The sequence below is a fragment of the Lygodium microphyllum genome, chromosome 12 (genome assembly GCF_053477565.2).
Source record: "Lygodium microphyllum isolate KBCC chromosome 12, Lygodium_microphyllum_v1.1.10, whole genome shotgun sequence".
Taxonomy (NCBI): Eukaryota; Viridiplantae; Streptophyta; class Polypodiopsida; order Schizaeales; family Lygodiaceae; genus Lygodium; species Lygodium microphyllum.
The window spans coordinates 152,746,585-152,772,231 of NC_141146.1; the positions used below are offsets into that span (position 1 = coordinate 152,746,585).

Below are 25,647 nucleotides of genomic sequence, written 5' to 3' on the forward strand. Positions count from 1 at the left end.
TATGGAAACATAAGAAGTGTAGAAAAGTCCTAAATAAAGGAAAAAGACACACAAGAAAAAGTGCAAGTCAATACATTTGTAAAAGAGCGCAAGCGCATCATGATTTAATTTAAAGAGCACCGGCCATGCAATTTGTAAAGGTAGATGGGCAGTAGGAAGGAAGCTAGGAAGATAGGAGGACAATGGGAAAAAGGGCCTAGGCCATGGCCAGCCATGTAAAGAAGGGGATAATGGGATGACCGCCCGAAAGGGATTTAGGGTTTTGTATATAAAGTTGAAAAGTGAATGAGAAGTTCTTGCGTGTTGCCAAAAGTGGCTCTTTTCTTCTTCTTCTTCTTCTTCTTGTTCTTGCTTCCTTGAGCTTGTGCTTGAGAGAGGGAGTGTGAGAGTGTGAGGGAGTGAGTGTGTGAGGGTGAGGGACCGTGGTGGAGAAGCTCTCCTTCTCCTCCTCTCTTCTTCTCTTCTCTTCTCTTGTCTTGCTTGCAGCAATGGAGCTTGGAGCGTGGAGCTTGAGGATTGAGCTTGCTTGAAGCTTGCACTTGGATCGTGGATCTACTGGAGTGCACGGGAGAGGAGGTAACTTGATCGGCATGGAGGTAAGCTCACTACACGCGTAGATATGGATGGTGCATTGGCTATGTGAGAGGTAGCCATTAGTGCTCGACTTGGAACACTTGAAGCAATAAGCGGTCCATGGGTCTTGGCGGTTGAGCGAGAGCTCCCAGACATGCTCATCCTTAGGGTAAGGAATATACTTAGTTAAGGGTCCATATTCACACTTTCCTTGTGAGTCACCCTTTAGTATTGTAGAGATAACATCAAGGTCAACTGGTGAGGTTTCCAAGTGTCCATCTCTACTCAAATAGCTTCTATTATGTTACCAAGAATATCAGGTAATTATCCCAGATCTCTATCACTCAAGTATTTCTCATCCATGGTCTACCTAACAAAATATTATAGTCCACTCCCTTCATGACTATGAAGTTGTGATCGAGAATTGGATTCCTACTTTCTTTAGAGGCTGATCTTTTAGCACTCTGGATGGTCTAACTTTCATTCTATTCACTATTGTAACATTAAATAGTACAGTTTCCACTCGTGGGTTTCCCCAAGCTTGTAGAACTATGTGGCTAAGCACACTAACTTTTGATCCTGTGTCCACAATTCCTTTTCGTGTTGCATTACCTAATGCAACATGTAAGACTGTGTGTATTTCTATGCCCTCCCAAAAGGCATTCACTTGTAGAGATTTGGACAATGAGTTCATGGTTAATCTTGGTATATGCATCTCTGCATTATGGCATGACAAATCAGTCACTCAATGTCTGTCAAGTCTTTCTACCCACTGCTTCAACACTTGCCATAGCATGGGGTTTTGCCTAAGCAATTCTCCTAATGGTAAGGTTACAAGAGTTTATATCAATGTCATGAGAAAACTGCCAACCTTTTCTTTTTCCTCTAACTCAAGGCATTTTTACCAACGTTCTTGGGGGCAATTTGTATGTCCGTGGCATCCACATTCTAATCTTGTGGTGCTACATGGGGTGTTGATGTGCCTCTTGATCTCAAATGCATTGGGCATACTAGTAGACTCATTCTAGAGAGCTCATTACTTTCATCCTCCATGGGCTTTGTGTCCTATAGGTGCGCTTGAGCTTCTTTCACCCACTCTTTGACTTTGTCCACAACTTCTAATTGGTGTTTTGGGTTAGGGTATTCTCCAAACTTGGCACTTCCCCTTTCCACTATCTTAGGAGCAGATGTTTCTACCTCCATTTTCGAAACCTTTTTTCCTTTGGTCAATGTGGTGGCACTATCAATTTTGAGTATTATCTTGGCATCTACCCTCTTCCTTCTCCTCCTTTGGCTCTTCTTTCCATTAGATATTGCATCTAACTTGCTAGGTCCAAGTAATGAGATACCAACCTGCTTTATTCGAGCTCACATCAAAATGTTTAGTGGGATTGGGGTGGCTTCATCATCAAGTGTTTTGACATTAAAAAGTCCAAGTGATACTAATGGCATAGTTGCCATACTAGTGGAGGGCTTTCGTCTAGGGCAATTGGCATAAAAATGTGTAACTCCACACTCTAGACATCTCAAGTTGGCCTTGTCCCTGTTTGCTTGCTTTTCTCAAGGCAATGAGACAAAATGTTCGTTGGATGTCCACAAGTCTAATATGCTAGTGGCTCTTGGTTCGGGGCCCCTTTTAGACCTCTACCTCTTCCCTTGCCTAAAGCCATAACCGACAATGGTCTAAAGTCCATCAATATAGGATTACCCTCCTCGTCATAGGAGACATAGGGGCTCACATAAATTTCATCCTCCTAGTGGCTCCTCTACAAAGTGTATCAAAGCATCGCTTAGTGGATGGGTCACTATGGGTCCAAGCGGCCTAAGGATTCCTGTGGGATTGATGTCAATCCTAGGGACAACTGGCTTTGAGTCATTGGGTGCTAGTAGAGCTAATGGAGATCCTCTTCCAAAGTTGGGCTGCCTATTCCCTGGATAGTAGGGATGAGTATAGGGTTGTGGGTATAGGAGCCTTCTTGGCAATTGGCAATGCATCGCATCATGTCCAAATCTACCGTAGTTAGCAAGTTCGTGATCTAGGGCCAGAACATTCAATTGGAAGATGGTTCCCACCATAATGCACATATTGCACATCGGGTCACACATGCCTTCTCGACATCTCTTGTAGCTTGGCCAACTCTAACTTCAAGTCAACTATCTCTTGGTTTTAGTTGATATTTTCTCCCTTATCTTGTGTGCTATGGCTTGATCACTCACTAAGGGTTGTGGTTATCTTAGTGTTCCTAGAGGTGGTGTTCTCTTGCGGTGTGGCTCTTGAGCTTTTCTCTCTCAGCAAGTCATCTAGTGTATTGCCTCTTCAAAGACCCTGGCTAATACGTCCCTTTGTAGGTTTGAGTTATTAGCTAAGGCCTTACATATTTCTTTGTTTCAAAATCCATTGATAAACACGATGGAGACTGCTCTCTTATTGGGTCACTCCATCACACTAGAATCCTCTTGTAGAGGCTTCTCACATGAGTGACATAGTCTTAGATTTCTTCCTTGTCTTTTTTTTTTCAAACATTCATCAACTTGAGGGAATGAGGTTGCCTAAGTATCCAGCTTTGAGAAATCTCTTAATGAAAAGATCCTTTAGGCTATTGAAGTTGTTGTGCTTAGCATTGTCTAGGATAGTAAATCAAGTTCGTACCTTGTCTCCTAGGTAGAGTTCAAAAGCTTGTGCACGCTGAAGGGGGTCCATGAGGTTGTTTGTCTCACAAACCTAATCAAACTACTTAATGAAGTTGTAAGGATAATTACATGCTTGATACTTCTCAGGTTGCTTTGCAACTATATGTATCTTGGTCTAGCTTCTAGCATTTAGGATGATTCCTAGTCCAACTCAGCAATGAAGTTGCTAGGGCTACCCTCCTTTTTTCTATGGCAGTATTATCTAACAATCATGTCGTGAGAAGCTCACTAGATGTAAGATCAACTTCTAACGCTCTCTTCCTATTGAAATTTTCTCCTGCTTTGTTTTTGCGTACGATGGCTAGGACTCATTGGACCTCGTTGAGCTCTCTCTTGGAGTAGCTCTGAGCACATTGCTCCTAGTTGTAGCTAGCTATGCATTGCTTCTTTCCTGTAACGTCATAGAGCCTTTCAAGTTCATCCCACTTCTCCTTCGCAGTGGAGAGTTGGTCAATATGATGAATTAAAGATTCATCTAAATGAAGCATGATGATGGCCTGAGCTCTTTCATCATCTTCTACATCAAGGGGATTGGATGGGTCAATCACTTTGGTCCATTTTATGAAGGGCCAATAGCCTCGTTCCATCATTTTATATTTTACTAGAACTTGCCAGGGATGGGAATCTTTTCCATTGAACTTGCAAATTTGAGGCCTTACATCTGCATAGGCCATGGCCATTATAGGAAGGTCTTACCTATTGCCTTAAGCAATGGCAGTGTCTAGTCCTTTACAGGTGGCCAAGTACAATCGAATAGCAGAATTGATAGCCTTACAAATTATAACCAACTTTTAAAGTTGTAGAGTTGAAAAAGGTTGGAAATCATACATATGCAATATCTCAAGATAGGATTTAGGAGGTCAGGTTCTTCGAACAACCCTTGATTTAAGCTTTATTGTTTTCCTAGGTTTCAATGAGGTGAGCTTTGATTGGACTTTCGGCTCCTCCTAATAATGTGGCCTATTAGAGGAATTCTTGGTGGAGCATGGCTTATCAATCAACTCTATGCTATGGGATGAATTAGAGGAGAGTACAATAATACTCATATCTCTGATTTACTAGCAGCAAGTAGTATGGAGCATCAGTTGAATGCATCAATAGTGCTAAGAAAAACTCTTACCAACATCCATTCTAGTACTCATAATGTAGGTTGATTAGACTCAACCTATTCTTGAGATCACCCATTTGAGTCCACCCATGCATAGCCAATGCTCATCACATTGAGTTGAATCAATCACTTGAAATTGAGTGCATTAGGGCATGTCTTGCAATGCTTAAATCATGCATTAGGGCTAGTGCAAGAGTGACTCAAGATTTGGTATATTAGACGAACCTCCAAGTTGGGTTGATCATCAAATCCTCAAGCACCCCAACTTCTAGAACTCTTGACTTGACTCGTGACCTAGATTTCCTTAAAAGCTAGAAAACAAGATCACCATAGCCAAGCTTCACAAGCCTATTTGCTTTAAATTAATTTCTTATCTAGACAATCAAACTACTTTTAGGCCTATGAAACCAAAACTAGATTTGGGCCAACAAGAAGCAACTTGCATGGTCAAATAGATTGAAAGTCTAATTCATAAAAAACCTGTCGTTGCAAATCATAGAAAGGAATTGGTTGAGCAATTGAACACTTCATTGTCAAAAAGCAAAAGTATTGATTGTGCATAAGGACACTAGTACACATACTCATAGTGCATTGAACATAAAAGAAAGAAGGATTAGTTGTGCCTGCATGTTGAATCATAATTGAGATTTTAAGTGAATCATGAAACCTAACTTATAAACTTGTGGGAAAAGACCAAGTAGACAAAGAACATACAAGTTTCATAAAACTAAAACAAAATCTCAAAAACATATTGAATAACAAAAGGGGAAAAACTACATCTAGAACAAAAAACAAAAAAATCCAGTTAATGGAACTAATAAGCCAATCAACATAAGCATTAAAAAACAAAAAAAATATCAAGAACAAAACCCATGTGTGAGGAATACATGAAAAAAGAACCTAGAGAAAACAAGGAATCAAAGCTTGCAAAGGATCGAGTTATCAAGCTAGTTAGGAGCCAGAAACATGGTTACATGCACTTGCACAATAGTTTAGAGATCTTAACTTTGATAAGAGGTAGGACTCCTAGCCTTGAGTGCACCTTAGAAGAGCCACCCTAGTTCCTTTAGTAATTGGTAGAATTATCCACGTCATAGGTCAAGAGGTATTTAGATACAAAGCTAGCACCATGGAGAAAGAAACATACATGGGAGATGTTCCACAAGACCTAACGGAGTCCTTGGACAACTTATATGCTACTCTAGACTTTGATCTTACTAAAATGTCCCAAGAAACCATAGAGAGTAGAAACTCTTGACCTTAAAGAATCAAAGCAAGAGCACTCTCAGCAAGTTGGTAGACGTCACAATAGTTGCATAACAAAGGAAACATTAGATGTAATGTGAAATTGAAGACATTAGGAGGTTGGGTCTTGAACACAATTCTAGTTGGATCCTCCAATGATTTCATGTTAGGCCTTGTTTAGAGAGAAGGTTACTTGATAACTCAAATGTGCTTTAAGAAAGCTCTTTACAATATTAATATTGTCCATGGATTGAGAAGCACTTTGCATTTAAGCTCCACGATAGGAACAAATCTTGACAAGTGATTTTCACTGATTAAAATCACTGTTGATAATGCCCAGGTTGAGAAAAGTTGAAAATGCCCAGGTTGAGAAAGATTGAAAATGAGTGCTTGAAGCTCCCTGGCTATGGCTGCCAGAAACCCACAGTTAGGGTTTGGCTCATAGTCACCATCATAGGAGGAATTTCTTCAAACCCTCTTAGAGGGAGATGACCCACTGGGGGGGCTTTGAAAGCCCTATGGTAGCCCCCATGATTGCGCCTTCTACAGGCCGTGCTTTAGCTCGTATCAGGCCACTTGCAAATTTGCACCAGATTTCACGATTTGTGCAATGTTGCCCTCCACGATGCCTTATGTCGGCCTCTAATGTGCCACGCCAAGTCGCCTTGAACTGAGGAGAATATCTCTAGAAGAAGTCAAGAGCTGAAATGCTCTCCTCTGCTCTCCCCAGGTCCTCCAATAGAGGTGGGTCAAGCTAGCTATGGTGGAAATGAAGACAAATGAGAAGACAAGATTTCTTCTTGTGCACTTAGGAGTGTAGAAAGGATGAGGGAAGCTGAGGGATCAGAGATGGCTTTGATACCATGTTGAAGATTAGAGTTGGAAGCATGAGAGAGTGCACACAAGAGGGAGCTCAAGTACAAGAATAAGATCTTACTTGGTTAGTTGTTCAAGGTACAACTAGTACACTCTCCTCATCATTGAGTGTGTACTTTAGGCTGTTTATATAGCCTTTGGAGGAGTTAGGGTTAGGGTTTCCCTTTGTTCCCTGTCCACCAGTCCATTTACACCTAGCTACTGTTATCCTCTCTAGTATAAGGAGAGTTCCCATGCTTACTTCTCAACAATAACAACATGCCATTTTGATACCACCACCAAAGCTCAAAAAGTGCTATGCTTGCAAACAACAAAGGTTACAATTAATCTTATTGAAGCACTTTATGAAACACACCAACAAGTGTCAACATACCAAGGTGCCAATCCAAAAAGATGTGATGGAACTCATTGAAGTGATAGCCCATCAACCCTTTGAAAAATGGAGCATTGATTTCCTAGGACCTATTAGCTTGGCTACTCATCAGTACTCTCAAGCACAATACACTAGCCTTTTATCAAGGACAAGAGCACTAGATCACCTTTATCAACGTATCCCTATTGCACATGTTTATCAAAGTAGCCTTGATGTTTGGCCTTTTTAGTGATTAAGACATGTGTTTGTAATAAGAGGCATGTCTTTGTCAAATGCTCAAGTTTAGTGAAGCAATTGGTCCAAGTTGCTTCGGTGCCCTCCCATCGCTCTTGTACCACTCTAAACAAACTAGGGATAAGGAAATCTACATGCATGATCTCATGGGTGCCATATATGTAAGCTTGAATGGGGTCCACCAAGTCATTGTCTTATATACTATTTGATAAGGCCATAAAGAAGCCATGAACTTGTTATCCTCATTTGTTTAAAAGAAAGACAAATTTGATAAGGAAATCTATCAATATTGTGTTCGTTGATTTCACTTGGCCATTCACTTGAGGATAAATGTAGATAGGAGATGTTCATTAACTTCATTCACAAAGTGAATCCCTTGGTCATTGATTATCTCAATGGTGCACCGAATCAAGAAATGTCTTACTTGCGCATAAGAAAGAGAGAGAGAAAAAAGAAATTTTTAGGTCTTGGACCTATTGTGTCCATGTCATTATTAGCAAAACTAGTATTGTGGAGCTACAAACCCTGGAAGGGGAGAGTATATGACATTAAGAAATACTATCCACTAGGAACTTACATGCATGAAGTCCCCCATGATTGAGCCCAATGTTTGTGTTATGATGGCTTGTTCATGTTGGATCCATCATCATAATAGAGAAAACTTGGGGGTATGAACACCCAAGTGACACATCCAATTCAACCATCTATCTCAACCGTCACTTGATTCATGAGCCTTGGACAAAAAACTTGTGATGTCATGTTAGGGCCATCACCATCACCAATTTTTGGACTCCAAGGAGCAACCTATCATCCCTTCCACATACCTCCATGTTTGATTGAGAGTAACTCAAGAAGTCAATATTGACACCCTTATCACAATGAAGGCTTTGACTTCCATATCTTACCTTATCAAATTTGGGACAAGTCCAATCAATCATAATTCAATTAAATTTGGGACAAGTCCAATCAATCATAATTCATTCCCACTAATAGAAAATTCAATCCCTATGGGGCCAAACCTACTCCTTGCCAGGGAAATGCAAGCTAATGGTTGCAATGGAAATTGAAATCATCCCTTCACTCTATTATGTTCTTCTAAACTAGGAAAATGTGGGGAGAGATATACTCCTAGGAGGCAACTTCAACTATCATGTCAAATGCAATGTTGACTATTTTGATAGATGCATCCATTTGATATTTCTTGGGACCAGACTAATCTCTACTTTTAGCTTAGGGAAACTAGTTAAAGGGCACAAAAGAACTAATAATTCGACCCCACCGTTTATGTCTTCAACTAATTGCTGAAGGGGGGGGGGGGGGGGTGATCTTGTTGCAAAAGCTACTAGGTGTGCAAACAAAAATATGCAACCACTTAGTAAATATAAACCAATTACACAAAGTAAGAAAATTTTATGTTATCATTTGAGACCAAAGATTGAATCCAAGGTGGTGCCACGTGGTTACCCACATATGGCTATCGAATGTTGCATAGAAGGCAAATTAGGTGAAACAAGAACATAGATGGTCAAGTGTCTCATTAAGATGGGTGCCCAAATCCATGCTCAAGGTTCAATGTTACTACCAAGGAAAATACAACCTCTAGGTTCCCAAGTGCACCCTTTTTACCCACCCACTTCAAGTACCAATGGTCAAACTTGTGTTTAAGAGCAACAAAATGAGCCATAATCATGCTTTCTAGTAATTTGTAGCTTCTTAGAAACCTAAACCTATGAAACCTATTATGGTGTAGGAATGTAAGGACTTGTCTTCTATCATTGCTCACCACTTGCCTCTAGAATCACACACCAATATTAGTGAGTGGCAGATCTCTCAAAAAAATTGTGACAACCCTTGCTTTTGGCTTCCTTCCCAAAAGTGGTGCTTGCCCACCATTGAAAGGAGAGTAATGAGCCAAAAACTATAGACTGCAAAAGGGCTTATACCATTCCTATTGCCTAAGACCCCCATCAAACAAAAGAGGACCACATGACAAAGCTCAACAAGTATCTCAAAATGTATTTAGATGTCAAGAACAAGAGCCAACACCATAGAAGTGCTAGAAAACCACTACCCTTAGCAAGTCTAGAACTATTACCACATGCATGCTAGAAAACCACTAGCCCTTACAAGCCTAAAGCGAAACTATATCTATTGATCAATCTGTAAGATGGTAGAAGAACTAGCAAAGAAAAAAAGTCTCACAATCAAGGAATGCTTTGCTCTTTTTGACACTACATTTGGAACCCTTACTAAGCATATGAAATGATTGATATGAGCATTACTAACAATGAGACTTTTGAAGTCATCTCTCATTGATACATCACATGAGAGAATCACGAGCACATTTTCCTAAAGGGCATTCCAATCCAAGAAGAGTTTTCAAAGACTTTTAATGGAAAAATATGCATAAACAATATGCCTCATTCTAGCTTACATGCCAATTACTAAATCAAGAATCATTTTGTGATCATCGAGCTCAAGTAGAAAAGTGACTAACATAGTCCCTTCTTGAGAAAGTGGTATCCACATTGGATTGAGATCATTTATGCTGGCAATTGTCTAATGTTGAATGCCAAACGGTGAGGTGCAATAATGACACTTCAATTCAACTACACATACTACAAAACTACTTCCTTTGACCAATCTTTCTCTTAAGAAACTTAGACTCTCCACTTGGACTTCAATATCACCCTCTCTTGGACAAAATTTTGCATGAAGAGGAATTACATATAGCTAGCCAATTAGAAGGACTCTCATTGCTTTGGGACATCATCACATATCTCTATGTTGTAAAGTGTAGATGCTTTGATGTGGATGCTTTAGCAAGCCTATAACATAATCATAACTTTATGATTGGTGGCTGTCCAAGGCATAAAATTATCAACCCTATACATAAATAACTATAACTATTTTCATGTACATAGAAGATTTCATTACTTCCAAACCATTATTGGTGTTTTATGTTTCAAAACTATTGAGTTTGTTTTTATCATTGTTTTAATACATCCAACTCTCTTTCTCTTCCTTCTTATCATTTTCACAACTTTATTGCCTAGTTGCACATGTTTCAAAACATGTAAGATGCAAACAAGATCATACAATTCCCTCGACCAATCCAAACCACACTTGACACCAAGCCTCCTAGCAATTTCAATGTCCTTAGTCTCGATTAATGGAGCCAAAGTGTTAAGCTAAACACACAATAGTCGAGACACTGGATGGACTTCTATACTTTCAAAAGTTGCAACTCACTTTGATGACAATCTCTCACTATGTCTTCTCAATACTACACTCTAGCTAATCATGCACTCTTCTCTCCAACCTAAGAAATCAAGAACACAAGTCTAGCTTCAAGGTGTAGTGAGCTCACCTATCATACACTTCCCATGTTGTAGTCCAAAAGCTTGAAGGATCAAAGGTGGTTCCATGACCCAATCAAGACAATCCAATAGAGTCATTCCTTTGAAACCCACCTAAGTGTATTGACATCAAGAGAAGAAGATATAAAAAAAGAAAAAAAGAAAGAAGATGGACAAGAGCTTCATCTCACCAGATTCCTCACTCTCTAGCAATCTCACAACCTCACATGCAACCTCAAGCTCAGCCCTCTTAGCTTGAATTGGAAGAAGAAGATGTAGAGATTCTCTATCGCAAGTTCCTCACTCCACACAACCCTCACAATCTCTCTCCCTCGCTCTGAACAATTGAGACAATATGATAGAATAACATAAGTGAATGAATGCTCACTAGTTGTAGTAAGAAAAGCATGGATGCTTCGACAAGGATGATTACAACTAAGAACTCCCACCTTGTATATACCAAAATTAGGGTTACAATTATGGTTAGACCCCTATAAATTAGGATTAGAGTTTGCATCCCACATTGCATTTTAGGTTTTTCACAACTATGAATTAGGGTTTGCATCCCCACTTGGGTGTCCTACTGATTTTGTGGACTCTAAGCTGGTCCTTACTTATTGCAAGCTTCTACCTTAACCTAATCAAACATGGCCTATGCTTTTGCAATTACATTCTTAGATGTGCACCTCACACAATAGTTATGACTGCATCAAATACAACTATATGTGTGATAATACATTGTGCATGAGAGTGAGCCCGCTCTCACAAAATAATATAACAATGCATATAATGTGTCCATGAAGTAATACATGTGCCCATAACTAGTATATTGAAAATCCAAAATTAGTATCCTTCCAAAAAATTAATGTAACTCTTATGCTTTCCTTTGATTTTTCATGTTTCCAATTAGCAGAGGGTGGAGGAATAGGTAGTGGGATTTGGTGAGAAGGTATGGCTAATGAGATAATTGCAAATCATTTATCAACATTATAAGGAAGTTCTTGGAAGGAATGGATAAAAGCAACCAATGAATCAATCCTTATTTATATCCTCCAATACCTTGATGTAGTATTGGGATAAAGGGAGTGCAAATAGATCAAGCCTACACTTTGTTAGATCCCAACATTGATGTAAAAGAAGAGGTGTGATAGGTGATCCTCTTGCAGGGTAGACATGGTCTAAAGAAAGAGAATTAGAGATTCATTAGTAAAGTCCTCTATAAAACCTCAAAAGGAAGGGACAAGATCTCTAGGCTAAAACATGTATCATAGGTAGTCAAAGCTAGGGGCATATGTGTTCATAACATATGGGAAGGTTATAACACCCAATCCACCCATGCATCAAAACTAAAATTAAACCTATAAGGATATGATAATGAGCCCAATTTGTCTTAAGGGTGGATCAAGTGGCACAATAGGCCCGTTGTAGTATGTTTTGGCTTTTGAGCTCTACAAAATGGAATCAATTGGAATACTTATGCATTCGAGCATTGTTTGCACCCATAGGTAAACCCATCTCTCACTAAGTTCACTCAAAATCCAACCTTCAAGATCTTAATAGCTACTCTCACTAACTTTCTCCCAAGAACATGAGAAAGAAAGAGAAATGTGAAATCACATAAGAAGGGTCATTGTTGCCTCCATCTTCTTTCATGTAGTCCAAGGAAATAGGGGAGAGGCTCCAATCCAAGTGTGTGTTCCAATAGGTAGGTACTCCACTTAGTAAGTTATCTTCAATCCTTCCCATATGCTCTTGTGAGTAAGAAGAGAAGACAAGAGGAAGACAAAACACTAAAGAATGGAAGGGAGATTCCTCACACAGATAGAAGAACATAATGTGTCTTCATAACACACATGAAAGCTTTTCAAATGAGGCTCACATGTATAGATATAAATGCTTGTTGGAGGATAAATTCTTGTTCATTTGTGAAAAAGGGCAATTGGATATCAACATGTCAAGAAAAACGTCATACAAGCAAATATTGTTGAATAAGTGCCATTCATATAATCATACTCGCTATTAGATTTATGCCTATAGCAAGATCTCTAAAAGTGACAACACACATAGGTATATTTGAATTTCTGCAATGGAGGTAGCTAATGTAATAAAGGTATGAGTATGTTTATTTACTTGGACTCTACTTTGCAAGGGACACAATTGGTGGAGTATCCTATTTTGAGGGGTACTCCACCAACTTAGAGAAGTCTATGACACGTGGTAGTGTAATATTGATGGCTTTGCATTGAATCATCCCTCTCTCCTCAATTTGGGCTAAATATGTAATTGCATCTCCTTGTGCCACAGTTATAGGTTAATTTTGGGGTGGGGGAGGGGGGGCATGACTTTTGCTCTTTGAGTGAAAATACCCTCCATTACAAGTCAATGGATTTACATTTGGAGGGTCTGTCAATCTTCAATCTTACATGACTCAACCCTAAAACAATATTCACTAGAAATATTGTCAATGGATTTACATGTGGAGGGTTTGTCAATCTTCAAAATTACATGACTCAACCCCAAAACAATATTCACTAGAAATATTTGTTTAAGCCAATACAAAAGCCTTCAACATTGGGGGAGGGGGGGTGTACATGCACAACTATTGCTCTTCAAGTGAAAATACCCTCCATTCCAAGTCAATGGACTTACATGTGAAGGGATTGTCAATCTTCAATCTTTCACAAGTCAACCCCAAAACAATGTTCACTATAAATATTTGTTAGGATTTTCTATTATATTTAACTAAGACCATGGCTTTTAAAAATTTTAAAAATTATTTCCAAGTATTTTAAGATACATTTTCAATCTAGACAATGTGGTAGACATCAAACCTCGATTATTTAGATGCAAAAAGATAGATTTAAATTATATTATATTTTAGAATTACAACATGGGTTTAGGGATATCTCAAAAATCGAGATAGTTTACATAGATCACTCCTTCTCATGTTACCTTACAAGGAATTTCCCAAAACCAGGTTGCCTCATTGGCTGTTTCAATGCTTATGACATCTTTCCTTCCTTCTTGAAAGGTCAAGATGATTCTAGCATCCTTGATTGACTGATAAGCAAAACATTTTACTTTGCTCCTAAAGTTGACAATTCTTAGGATCCAAAACATTAGTTGCTCTTGATCATTACTCATAGTACTACGGTATGTAGAGACTTAGGATCAAACATTTATTGCCACACTACCATCCCAAAAATGTGTAGCAATGTCTTCTGCAAAGATAGCCCCAATCATAATTCTCCATAAAAAACTTTATCATTCAAGGAGAAGTGCAATGACCAATTTCTCTCAAAGCATTCCTTGATCTAGTCCTCAGTCTAATTCTTTTTGTATTTAGTGTCATTACTAGCTTTTTCCAAGAATCTCCAAATATCACAAGCAATATGAATGGGCATTGTTGGGTACCATGGTGCACTTCACTAATATCAACTCCCAACTAGACTAAAGGGAGATATGCAAATTCTGAATTGTTCTCATCCTCTCAAAGCTAATAAGGTTTCCATCATTTTGCTAATTGATTTTTAAAAATTAGATTATGCCTTTCTTGGCCAAGCAAGACGCCCTATTTTTAACAATGTTAGCTAGGGTGGGTTGAAAGATCAAGGACTAGTAGACACTGTCATTTTCATGGACTTTAGAAGGCTTGGAGGTTTCTTTAGCCTTGCTTGAAAGTCTCAGCCATGAATTTAAGTGACTTATAAGAAATCTTATGGCATTTGCCCTTCAAATTTATTGAGATTGTAGTATCTCTTCTCCTTAAGTTCCATTCTATGCATAAATTCCTATTTTTCAATACAATCAAATCATTTTGCATGTGGAAACAAGTTGTATCTCCTTCCATGCACCTCTTGAGCAATTCAAGTCTTCAAGCATTTGAATAGTTGCTAAGGTTTGCCTCCGCTAGTGTAGGGGAGCTTCAACAATTTCACTATGATGGCAAAAGCACATATTTAGTTTCCTTGCTTTCCCCATAGGAAGAGTCCAACAATTTAGTTACTCTCATTTTGTGATTGTACATTCTAGCATTGAGGGGGAGATAGAAAGATATTGCCAAGATGATGAACACACTAAGGATCTCCAGTTTGTCATGGACTAGCTAGTTCATAAAGCTCCAATGTTCCATTTGTGTTCTAGTACCCATTGAGTTCTTCCCCCTCACATCTATCTCCACCAAGAGGGAACCCCAAATATTTGTAAAGGTTCCATATGGCTATGATTTTTCCATTTCCATTGCAGGAATCCTAGATCCTCTTCAATAAGACTTATTAAAGTTGACTTGCTATAAGTGATGGCAAACCCATTAGTGTCACCATACAATTCTAAAAATAGGTTTTGAGTGTGCTATTTTGGTGCATTGTTCTTGCTTTGGTAGTATAAGAGGCTTTGATATAAGATTTATTATGGTATTGGTCCAACACATACACAGTTTGTCTATTTCCTAATATTCAATCACAAGTCTGTTGCATGTGATTCACTAGAAGTACTTAAAAGGTTCAATTTCTATAAGGTCAAACCCAAGCCATTTACTTGAGCCAAGATTCCGAGTGTTTCATTTAGTTGAAAAATGGAGGAAGGCTTGATGAGCTCCTTATCTTCTTTGATATTAATTATCTTTTGAATAGGTCCAATAGTTTGTGTGTTGCCTGTTGCTTCTTGGAAGCTTGTTGCTATATATGTGGAAAATTAATATTTGACTATCCACCCCACTCTTTTTTTCTCAATGATCAAATTCCCATATCTAGCTACAAAGGAATCAAGCTTTCCTTATCCTTTTGAATGCAAATTTCTAATGAATTTGAGTGAGATACAATTAATACTAACAATCATTCTCTTGATGAACATTAAGCTAAGTTTTTCCAAGATAGATGTTATTGAAGCATTGGATGGGTCCACGACCATGTTAAAGGCTCCTTCAACAAGGCTATCCACCCAAGTAGTGTTACTAAGAGATAACTATTGACTTATTACTCAAGCTAATAGATAATGATTAAATTGTTCCTTCTATTCTCCCAACTAATCAAGACAATTTGCATGCCTGCATCAATAGACATGTGCCCACAAATTGCACTCCAAATTCTGTGGTAACCTCTCTCTCCTCTTATGGAATAGACATAGGCTCCTCTCAAATCACTTTTGCCTTGTAATCTCTCACCCCACACAGAACCCTCACCATGGTGTCTTTCTAACCTAGCCTGATTGAGGATGCTACTCTAAGATCAAGCTTCGCTATTGAAACAACAAAAAAAGAAGGTAGATGGGGCAATGAAAACTTATGTTGTTGTAGTTTAGAAGCCATTGATGAGCTTCGAAGCTCCAGCACTTTGTGGTCACTCCTCTTTGTGGCTCTACACTTCTCAAGTCCATGTTCCTTGTGTGCAAGAAGTTACTATCCTTCTCTCATTCTTCGAATCTCTCTCTCTCTCTCTCTCTCTCTCTCTCTCTCTCTCTCTCTCTCTCTCTCTCTCTCTCTCTCTCTCTCTCTCTCTCTCTCTCTCTCTCTCTCTCCCCCCCCCCAAGTACCTACCTACCTCCCTCCCTCCCTCCCTTCCCTTTCCTCTATTCTACCTCACTATTAACACCTCTCTTGCTCATGATTCATAGAAAACAATAGGTGGAAGCAAGAAAGGTGAATGAATAAACAAATGAATGGGTCAATGGCAACCATATTCTCTCTATGGTGAGCTCACAAGGAATGTAAATAGAAGGTAGGAGTAAGAGAAGGATACATTGCATTCAAGTTTGTAGCCACAACAATATTTTCATTTTCTTTTTTCCCACCTTAAATATAGTTGGGCTCTTTTCCATGTGGGTGTTCTCTTACTCTTGGGCATTGTGCCCGAGAATTCTATCAAATAGAACTTTGGGGTTTTGGCCCCTTGCATGCGTCTCTTTTAATCCATTAACTCACCCACGTGGGGTGCTTTTACATGCACACAATTTTTAAATTACAAATTGCACAGGAGGGAGCCTAGTGCTCAAGAACAATTTGATAAAAAATGGTTGGGGTTTCTATGTATCAAGTATAATTCCTCAATTTTGCATGGGACACTTGTTGACTCCTTCATGCTACATTTAGCTTTTTGCTTTTCGAGATATGCTTTCACTCTCAACTTTGATTTTTATTGCTCAGATGTGTTAGGTAGTTATGTTTTGATTTTTTACTTTTGCTTTTGTTTCTTTCCACATCCATATCTTTTGAAATTTGTTGCCCATTGCTTTTGCTTTTTACTATTTGTTGCACATGCCCTTTAAAAGTTTAACCTCCTAAAGGACTTCCAGTCCCTTGGCACTTGGCATCAAAGGTAGCTTGCTTTGGCTTATAATGTAGACATGGAATGCTACGAATGTTCATGATGGTATATGCTAGAGCAATGGTTGTTATGTTCGATGTTGCTACCTACATGGTAGATGGTGATGAGGCTAGTAGAGAATGGCATGGATGATGTTGGTACATTGTACTAATGTTCTCATCTATTGGATAGGACTTCAACGAGCATAGGCAGTGGGTTGGAGATTCTAGAAGATGGGAGATTTATCAGCATAAAAGTAATGGGGATAGTTCTTTGTGTGCTTCTCCTACAAATTAAAACTAGTATGCATTCACTTCCTACATGAGTGGTATTATTCTTTTGCATCCAAAATATATATGTTGTTGGACTGGGAGATGAGTCGAACTCCTAGCAACCCTAGAGCATTGTCCCGCACTTGATATCCAATTCGCGTATAGGTCATAGTGCTTATGTAAGTTATTACATAGTTAGAAGATAGCTATGCAGGTTGTAAGGCTGTAAATTCAATGAAGTAAGACACTTTGATAGGTGAATATGAGAAACATTGTCATTGCTAAAGAAATATGAATTTTTGGATAGGTTTATAAGGAGAACCGATTGGTAGAATTGAAATACTAGAGTTTGTCCAAGAAATCCTGGATAGATAAGGTTCTTTGATAGGTCAACAACTAGTAGAAGTTGGATAATTTGCAATTTTCTATTATATTGTATAGTTGATTGGGGTGGTTGGTGGTGATATGGAGATGTTTGGGTTGCTATTAAGGATTTCTTGATAACTCAAGAGGTGGTAGATGGACACTAGAGCTTGGGCAAAGAGATCCATTTATGTCTAGCTTGGTAGACCTAAGTATGCCATAAGACTTGGGGACCCATTGTGACTTAGTATCGGTTCCCTTATCTCAATAGCACAATGGTCTCAATTCATGGGAAGTAGATTTGTATGCTTGTTTTATAGGTGCAACAACTTCTTTGCTAGTGTTTTTTGCCTTCAGAATCCAACTCTTCGAGTTTTCCTTATGGTTGGTGGCCTTTTCATTGTTCTTTGTTTTGGCTCTTGTGCTTACTATATATATTTGAGTAGGGGTGTAGCTCCCTCATCTCAGAGGCATTGTTATCTTTTGTTGAAGACATTGGCAGTATGTTCTATCTAGGAGAGACAAGATTACCCTTAGTGAAAACTATGATAAGCTTCATATTGGGAAGGACTAAATGTATGTCCTTGCTATTGTAGTCAACATTGCACTTGGCGTGTTGTTTGAAAGTTATGCCTAATAGGGTGTGTTTCTCAACTGCCTCTTCATTTGGTAGTACATGAAAGATCATGGGAAGGCTTTTAGTCTCAATGTTTAACATTACATTACACATTCCTAGTAAAGTGTATACTCTACATTTAGATGGGTTGAATTTGGCATTAGCTAAGGTTGACCAATTTGCATGGAAGCATCATGCATTAAGTTATAGTAATTGACTCCCTTCTCGATGAAAGCATCAAGGGTGTGCTCACTTTTTGTGATAACCCTAAACCCAATATATAAAGGTCACATTGGTTCCTTGTCTTTGGGATCTACTTTTGTGATGATCACTTGATGAGTTTATGACATGCACCTTTGTCCTCTTCTACTTGTGAGCTTCCAAGAGTTGTTCTAAGGGCTTCAAGATTGTTGTTGGGTTGTGTTTCAAGGCTCCTCTGGGCATCTCAATAACTCTAATCAACTCCAACTTATTGGTTGGTACTTGGATATTCATGCTAGGGTGTCTCCCTTAACTATAGTGAGCATTCCTATGCCTTTGGCAATCACCGTTCAAGGCTTTGTTGTCTTGGTATCCTTGTCAACTACCCTATGTGCCAACTATGTTTGATTAATAGGCATCTTAACCTCTATAACTCTAGTATAAATAAGAGTCCTAGGGTACAAGCTCTTTAGTTTTGCTAACACACTTGTTGTGAGTCATGTCTCTCTAGTTCTAGTTCAAGCTAGTGTATCTCCAATTCTTGTCTTATCTTGTATCTAGAATAGTTTCGTATAAAGATATTGCCTTATCTTATTTCGTGAACCATTGTGAGGCACGCCTCTCTAGTTCTAGTTCAAGCTAGTGTATCACCAATTCTTGTCTTATCTTGTATCCAAAATAGTTTTGTATCCATATCTTGTCTTATCTTGTATCTAGAATAGTTTTGTATCAAGATCTTGACTTGTCTTGTTATCTTACAACATCCAAACTCTTAATCAAGTGGCTAGCTAACAAAACAATAGCAAAAAGAAATAGTGTCACTCTTGTAGCTTCAATCTCAATTGGATTAGGAGTAACACCAAGCTCAAGGGGCTAGTCGAAAATTCCAATCATCACAAAACAAGTTGGCAAGTGCAGAGCTAGAGATGACCTCATCAAACAAATTGAGTAGCTTTGTGAGGCTAGTAACCTCCAAGATTTTGACAATAGAGCACAAGCCATTAGGTTATGTTTAGTGGAAAAGGCCAGGACTTGGTTTACAAATCTTGACAATACCAAAAAGAACAAATTTGATTTGCTCAAACAAATTGAGTAGCTTTGTGAGGCTAGTAGCCTCCAAGATGTTGACAATAGAGCACAAGCCGTTAGGTTATGTTTAGTGGAAAAGGGCGGGACTTGGTTTACAAATCTTGACAATACCAAAAAGAACAATTTTGATTTGGTCAAAGACCTACCCACAAAGAGGTTCTCTGAAGTAGAATATGCAAACAACCTTATTATCAAACTCATGGATGTGAATCAAAAGGACTAATAGGAAATCTGAAACTAGATCACCCACATTTTTTATAGGAGAATTTCTATGATTGAATGACCCAGTCAAAAGGTTGTAGGAGAACCCCTATGATTGAAAGATCCAATCAAAAGGTTGTAGCTATGGTATTCATAAATAGGATCTGATATGAGAAACTATATACATTTTTGGTAAGCAACTCTAGCTTGAGATGTGACAAATTGGTAGACATCTATGAAGAGGACATAAGATTCGATGACTTATTGAAGGAATGAAACATTGAGGCCATTCAATAAGCAAGCATCATGACGATCCACAACAAAAGAGCCACTATCCATAGTGAGCGAACAAGCCCTAATGAAGGAGAGAAGGAAAAGGGGATATATATTTACTAGGAGGTGTCAAATCTTAAGATGGAGCTTGTTAAGCTCTAGAATGTCACGAAAGGATGGCCTATGAGGTCAACATCCATTATGTGCACTATGGAGGTAGCCATCTTTTGGAGGAATGGCTCATTCAATGACCAAGATCTTGCACCAACTATGGAAGATACAATCATGATACAACCAACTACAAACTACCATGGAAACTTTGGTACCCTCAACCTTATCAACAAAATCTCTCATTGACCTAATAGTTTCCCTACGACAAAGGAGCTCCTCAGGTTTCCCTACGACAAAGGAGCTCCTCCCCGATTCTTCTTCAGGTTTACATCCTCTTGCTAGGTCTAGGATTCATTGGATTTTTATTCTATGTCCATCTCCTTCCTAAGTGCATTGAACATCTATCTTTGCATAACCTCTAGGATTGGTTGGATTTATTCTATCTCCATCTCCTTCCGAAGTGAATCAAAACTTTGTCTTTGCATAAGCCTAGACAATTGCAGCAAGAGGTCCCTACATAGCCTTCTTTTTGTTCCCATGTCCACTAGTATTTATTTCACTCATTTCCCTATGTGCTCTATTCTCATATGCTAAGGATATAATGTGGAGGCATTTGATATCTAGTGAAAAATCTACGGAGTCAAACCCCATATTTCCAACATTTGAGCTGGTCTTAGCCATTGTGCTCGGGTCTTCTCTAGCTATCAAGGTCTTAACTAGATTTATTAGGTTAGGCAAGGGGATGGAAGTAGTGATTCACTCTCATGGAAGAAACTTGAAATTGAGTTATTGGTCAGGATGGTGAACACTCGAAGTGTTGAGATGTGTTGGCTTTTTGCCCACAATGATTTGTTAGCCATGTGTTGCTCTAGATTTTATTATGTATGAGCTTAGGGTGAGACATTTTCTCCTCCAACTCTACCATGGCATTTGCTTGTGGTGTCTTTTGTGTTGAGCTCTTGTCGCACTCAATTGCCCTTTGAAGATCCTTAGGAATGTGCAATCAAGAGAGTTGCTCAATGCTATCTCCAGGTCAAGTAGTCATGCTGGTTAAAGATAACTCACTTGACCAATTTTAGCTAAAAGAAGCAAGTGAAGCTCACTCGAGTGTAGCCCAATGAGACAAGATGTCTAATTCAATGCTTGATAAGTTGCTCAAATGCAGTTGTCAAGTCAATTCTAACACAAGCTTGCACATAATTCTAGTTCTTAGTTATGCTCTCTTGGAATTGTGGCTCAGATGTTAGTTGAAGTTTTTAGTTTTGATGTTGGCCTTTTGCTTACTCACTCAATATTGACATACACCCCTCAATGCGTCCTTTCACTGTTTTGAATTCTAGTCCAATGTTCATGGTAGAGCTCTCTCAATCATACCTCCCTCACAAATGCAATTGACCTATACCTTGTTGCTTGAGTGGTGTAGGATGTGATCCTAAGTGACCTAAGTCTAATTGTGTTGTGCTTTAAATGTATAAGAGGTTGTAAAGGTTGGATCGAAGCTATGATTCTAAGGGCTAGATGATCCTTAGTGGAGTGCACCTAATTGGAATCTATTCTAGGTGGTGTAATCAAGTGTGGCTAGGAGAATGGTTAATGTGAAAGGGTGGAAATTGAAACCTAGAAGGATATTTTGGCATTTGAGACTATGTGCAACTAAGGGTTAAGCCTTATTTTAGTGGATAGTTGTATGATCTAAGTGGTGCCACACACTTGTAGTTAAGGTTAGTAGTCCTAGACTACCCTATGTGTAATGCAAGAGGTGCTAGGTGTGCAAAGCGTGGGTGAAACTAATTTGTTAACTAACCTAACTAAGGGTGCTAGAGGCTGTGCACCACCCCAAGCTAGTGTGCATTTGCATATTAGTGTGTAATAGACCTAATCTATTTAAGGTGCTACAAGGCTATCCTAGGATTTAATGCCTATGTGCCTATGGGCAGGGTGGTATAGCTAATGGTTGGAATGAAGTGTCTATGGATGAGATGTGTGCCTAGGCAATGGTGTAGGTATGTTTAATCTACGACCACAAGATGTGTGGGTGTGGACCTTGAAATGGTTTTGAATGCATAAGGATGAGGTGTTATGGATTTCCTAAGACTTACTAGGATTGTAACTTAGGGGAAACATACCTATGTGGGAGACTAAGAAGGAACAATGCTCCTATCCTAAGGTATGGATGTGAATATTATGTCTTAGGGATGTGCAAGGTAGTACCTATGGATGGAATGCCTAGGAGGCGGGACAAGTTATGCGCCTAAAAACAAGTGTTGTAGGCATGTGGAACCAGTGTGTGTGTGGGTGGTCCTAGGCTAAGACCTGAGCTCAAAATGACTATGATGGATTATGCCTTTCCTAAGGTGAATGCGGTTGTGTGAGTACCTAATGTAAAATGCCTATCAACCATTAATTGGATGGTACCCCCATGGGGATGTGGTGCTATGGAGATGGGTATGTGCTTGAAGCGATGGATTCCTATATGCAAGGATGGAGGTGGTTGTGTATTAATCTTTATGTTCCTAAGCCATGAACACTTACTATCCCTAAACTAAGCCCTGAACACTTACTAGTGCCTTGGTGAGTCTATAGAGATATTGGAGGGTATCTAGTTGTTGTTAATCAAACTTAGGCTATGTCGGCCCAAAAAAACCAGTATTCATCTAGCCCAAGGACAGATGCATCATGATGACATAACTCCTCAATCAATATCGCTCTACCTTTTTCTTGTATATGCTCAGAATGATCTTAGCTAGACTCCTTGTGCTCATTTGCATGATGGTGATATGATGTGGTGTATGAGCATTAGTGTTGTGATAATGATGATAATAAGTGACACTTTAATTAGAGATAATGTGTGTTAGTGACTCTTATGCCTAAATTAGACTTGTTCCTCTCGTCAATTGCGAATTCAAATATTAAATGTCAAGTCCATGTGAACATTACCCTAAGCATGGCCAAGTTTGAAACGCTGTAGAAGAGAATATGGAGACGAGGGGGTTCGATAAGATAGTTGTTGGATTTGTAGATGCCTTGGGTGAAGGATTGAGAATGGAAAAACCTAGCGTTTACAATAAACAAATGATATTTGAAGACATGGGATGTTGAGAGTCTAAGGGCCTTTTTTTTTTTTGGGGGTCCATATTTATAATTGTGTTAACACAATTTCTCAACGAATAACGAAAATTGTAAGAAGAATCGGTGTGCCCTCGTCACGTGGAAGAGTATCAGGAAGGGATTATCTCTCTCGGCGCTGGAAACTACTTCTCTCTCTCTCTCTCTCTCTCTCTCTCGATAACAGCTCTGCGCTCGTCTGCCAGGCCTCGAAAATTTATTCATGGAGTATACTCTTTTAAATGATATATGCTAAATATCTCTGTAACAACAATCACAATTGTTTTACATATTCGGCCTTCCCTCCTCGCATCTGCAGCTTCCATGGTTGTTCTTCCTTTCTAGCAGAGAGTCAAAATTTACGGTAAGGTTTGGTCGTCATTATTACATATATAGACAGCCTCAGCCCTTACTACCCGCCTCATTTGGCCTTCCCTTTTTGCGAAGAGGCAAAGGCGGAGGTCTATGGCGACCTGCAATGACAGGGAAGAGGGATGATGACTCCACCACCAGCTCGGGAATATGATTACTGGAATGGCTAGCAGATCCCTCACGCTGTAGCTGGTTCACTATAGAAGACATGGCCGCCCTCCCGGATATCAGCGCCATCTACACCTCCTCTTGCCTCCGCGCACCGGTCGCCATTGCGCACGGGAAACAAGACCTGCATCGTCGAGCTTCTCCGGTATCACGATACAATGCAACAAGAGCTTTGCATTCGTACGAAGCAGGTTTGCCATTGCAGCGCACTTTTTACTGGAAGCACGCATTTCGTACAGCGGCAGGCTTGTGTACGTGCCGCTTTGGCCACTTGAAGATCTCTGCAATTGACCTCGACTTGCATAAACATCTAGCAAGACCACGATGGAGCGTTGGCACTCAGGACCAGTCAAGAAAACGTGGGATCCTTACCTTAGTTGGGTGTGAGGCTAGTGATAGCTCTGGCACAGAGGCTATCAAACCTACTGGATACATGTCAGATAATCATACCAAAAGCAATTCTAGTATGCGAGAGGTCATACATGGTTCCATGCCAGAGTCGAGCAATGGTGCTGAACTTGTTGTCAATGAAGGCAAAGACAGTAACACTAAGGAGGATGGCAAGGCTGTAGACAGGCAGGAGGACACCTCAATCGAGTATTTGAGGGGAGTGCTTCGAGCTGCCTTGGAAGAGTTAGAGACTGCACGAGTAAACAGCGCTCAAGTTGAAGAGCAAGCACAAACTGTTGCAGAAAGAGCAATTGCTCTGAGGGACGATGCTACTGGTGCTGAAGCGAAGGCTGATGATGCAAAGGCAATGGTGGAGAAGATTTTGTTGGAAGAGTCCACAGCAGAAGAGCTTCTCACGAAAGCAAAGCTTTTACTTGTCGAAGCAGAAGGGCGAGTGAAACAGGCCAAAGAAGCATTGCTGAAGGCACAAGAAAGATTAAAGGAACAAACAGAGGTTGAACTGCTTCCAACCGATGATGAGAAGGCTGAAGGGGAATCTAGGTTGGAGGGTGTCCCTAGTCTTCTCATTGGGATGGACGAAGTGCCCAGAGTTGGCCTCATTACAGAAGGTGGTGAGGACAATTTGTCAGAGGACGTTTCTGTCCTCCGTAAGGAAACTGAGGAGTTAACTGCTGCTGAGGCTGAGCTTCAGGCTCGCACTCTTGCCCTTGTCCAGTGTGAGGCTGATCTTGGACGTATTCAAAGTGCAAAGGTGGAGCTTGAGAGAGACGCGCAGCGAATGATGCTTGCGGCAAAAGAAGCTAGAGAAATTGCAATAGCAGCGGAAGATGACGTCGCAGCTGTGATGTCTTTGGCAGAGAAGGCCGTTGCCTTAGAACTTGAGGCTGCTCAGAGGGTATGTGATGCAGAGATTGAGCTTCAGAAGGCAGAAAAGGTTGCAGCCGATGCAGCTCAAGCTGCAGCGACTATCTTAGCATCACAGATGGTTGAAGCTACATTGTCTACAGAAGAAGAGCCGGAGGGGTTAACCAACACTCATTCTTCTGATATACCTGCAGAAGGTCCTCTTATTGAGAGGGTGGTCAGAAGAGATATTGATGAAAATAACACTCTGGATACTCTCAACAGGGTCACAACTCATTATGAGCAAAAGCTCGAGTCGGGCCAGAAAACTGTTCTCTCTATCCCTGGCGGAGCTGGGGAGACCAGCAGTGATGGTGACAAAAGGGGGAAGGAGGTCTCTACTGAAAATTTAAGATCTGAATTGGATGATGCAGAATTTGACAGGCTTAAGGTTGGACATCAGCAAAAGAAGTCAGAGCCCATAAAAGATACCCCTCCTGCAAAGTCTTCGACAAAAAAGTCATCTCGGTTCTTTTCTGCATCGTATTTCTCCTTTGAAGATGATGGGACAGAGTTTACTCCCGCCACTGTTTTCCAAGGTCTTGTGAGTGGGGTAAAACAGCACTTTCTAAAGCTAGCAGTTGGCCTATTGTTGTTGGGTGGGGGGTAAGTTGCCAATATGATTTGTTCTATCATAATTGCTGCGAAAAGCTGCCATTCAGATTTTCCTGAGAATGCTTAGTATAAGGACACCCTTGAAGCTGGCTGTTACTGCTATGCCTGACATTGCTTTTGCTATTGTGTAAATCCTATCATCATTCATCCTGCCCATATTTTGGAATAGTCAAGTATGCATATGAAAGC

At 39.8% G+C, this 25,647-nt stretch overlaps 1 protein-coding gene across 3 annotated transcripts in view; it reads left to right on the forward strand.

Moving 5' to 3' along the window:
- Positions 1-23,079: 23,079 nt before the first annotated feature.
- The window catches only part of LOC148028458 (K(+) efflux antiporter 2, chloroplastic-like), a 181,600-nt gene continuing 179,032 nt past the window's right edge, over positions 23,080-25,647 (forward strand). Inside the window, exons 1-2 of one of the 3 annotated variants that reach the window (XM_087690262.1) lie at positions 23,080-23,353; positions 23,437-25,449. In XM_087690262.1, coding sequence (XP_087546388.1) covers positions 23,570-25,449 — 1,880 coding nt within the window. In that variant the 5' untranslated portion in view covers positions 23,080-23,353; positions 23,437-23,569. Of the gene's footprint in view, positions 25,450-25,647 lie in introns of all 3 variants that reach the window. The other 2 variants (XM_087690261.1, XM_087690263.1) reach the window with 2 other exon arrangements.